This window comes from Sebastes fasciatus, unplaced genomic scaffold (genome assembly GCF_043250625.1).
Source record: "Sebastes fasciatus isolate fSebFas1 unplaced genomic scaffold, fSebFas1.pri Scaffold_37, whole genome shotgun sequence".
Lineage (NCBI taxonomy): Eukaryota > Metazoa > Chordata > Actinopteri > Perciformes > Sebastidae > Sebastes > Sebastes fasciatus.
In genome coordinates, this window is record NW_027428214.1 from 109,741 (window position 1) to 111,233 (window position 1,493).

Consider the following 1,493-nt stretch of genomic DNA (forward strand, 5'->3'; position numbering starts at 1 on the left):
TTATATGATGTCTAGATGTCTGATATTAGTTTTATATGATGTCTAGTGTCTGATATTAGTTTTATATGATGACTAGATGTCTGATATTAGTTTTATATGATGTCTAGTGTCTGATATTAGTTTTATATGATGACTAGATGTCTGATATTAGTTTTATATGATGTCTAGATGTCTGATATTAGTTTTATATGATGTCTAGTGTCTGATATTAGTTTTATATGATGTCTAGATGTCTGATATTAGTTTTATATGATGTCTAGATGTCTGATATTAGTTTTATATGATGTCTAGTGTCTGATATTAGTTTTATATGATGTCTAGATGTCTGATATTAGTTTTATATGATGACTAGTGTCTGATATTAGTTTTATATGATGTCTAGATGTCTGATATTAGTTTTATATGATGTCTAGTGTCTGATATTAGTTTTATATGATGACTTCCGATCACAGTAGATAAATAATAAAGATCAATAGATCTATATCAGGAGTTCAGAACTGAGAGACTGACGAGGACTGAAGATGTTTTATTAGAGAGACAGACAGGACACATACAGCAGAGACATCAGGGACAGAACCTCAGTCCATCATGGACAGAACCTCATTCAATCAGGGACAGAACCTCAGTCCGTCATGGACAGAACCTCAGTCCGTCATGGACAGAACCTCAGTCCGTCAGGGACAGAACCTCAGTCCATCATGGACAGAACCTCAGTCCGTCAGGGACAGAACCTCAGTCCATCAGGGACAGAACCTCAGTCCATCAGGGACAGACAGAACCTCAGTCTATCAGGGACAGAACCTCAGTCCGTCAGGGACAGACAGAACCTCAGTCCATCAGGGACAGAACCTCAGTCCATCATGGACAGAACCTCAGTCCGTCAGGGACAGAACCTCAGTCCATCATGGACAGAACCTCAGTCCGTCAGGGACAGAACCTCAGTCCGTCATGGACAGAACCTCAGTCCGTCAGGGACAGAACCTCAGTCCGTCATGGACAGAACCTCAGTCCGTCATGGACAGAACCTCAGTCCGTCAGGGACAGAACCTCAGTCCGTCATGGACAGAACCTCAGTCCATCAGAAGAACCCGGCGGGGGTTTCTAACCGGCCAGGATGTGTTTGACGAACTCGGTGTAGTTGATGAGTCCGTTGGCGTCCTCCTGTCCCACCATCAACCGGTCCACCTCGTTCTCCGTCATCTTCTCTCCCAGCGTGGACAGGACGTGGCGGAGCTCGGCGCCCATCACGGTGCCGTTGCCCTCCTTGTCGAAGACCCTCAGTCCCTCCACGAAGTCCTCGAAGGTGCCCTGCTCTTTGGAGCGCGCCACGTGCTGCAGCATCGGCAGGAAGCTATCGAAGTCCAGCAGCTTGGCGTTCATCTCCTCCGCTTTGGGCCTCCCCAGCAGCTTCAGCACCTCGTCGTTGGTCGGGTTGTGGCCGAGCGCTCGCATCACGTCTCCGCACTGTGCAAAGGTGATCTTCATCTCGCCGG

The 1,493-nt window shown here is 46.8% G+C and overlaps 1 protein-coding gene across 1 annotated transcript; it reads right to left on the reverse strand.

The window, feature by feature from the left end:
- Nucleotides 1-1,017: 1,017 nt before the first annotated feature.
- On the reverse strand, nucleotides 1,018-1,487 carry LOC141763764 (myosin light chain 4-like). The gene has a single exon (XM_074628481.1). The coding sequence runs from the start codon at nucleotides 1,483-1,485 to the stop codon at nucleotides 1,102-1,104; it is 384 nt and encodes a 127-aa protein (XP_074484582.1). The 5' UTR covers nucleotides 1,486-1,487; the 3' UTR covers nucleotides 1,018-1,101.
- Between the last annotated feature and the right edge of the window lie 6 nt (nucleotides 1,488-1,493).

Excerpts from the sequence above, each read along its gene's own strand:
- LOC141763764 (XM_074628481.1), bottom strand. The coding sequence starts at position 1,485 with ATGAAGATCACCTTTGCACAGTGCGGAGACGTGATGCGAGCGCTCGGC.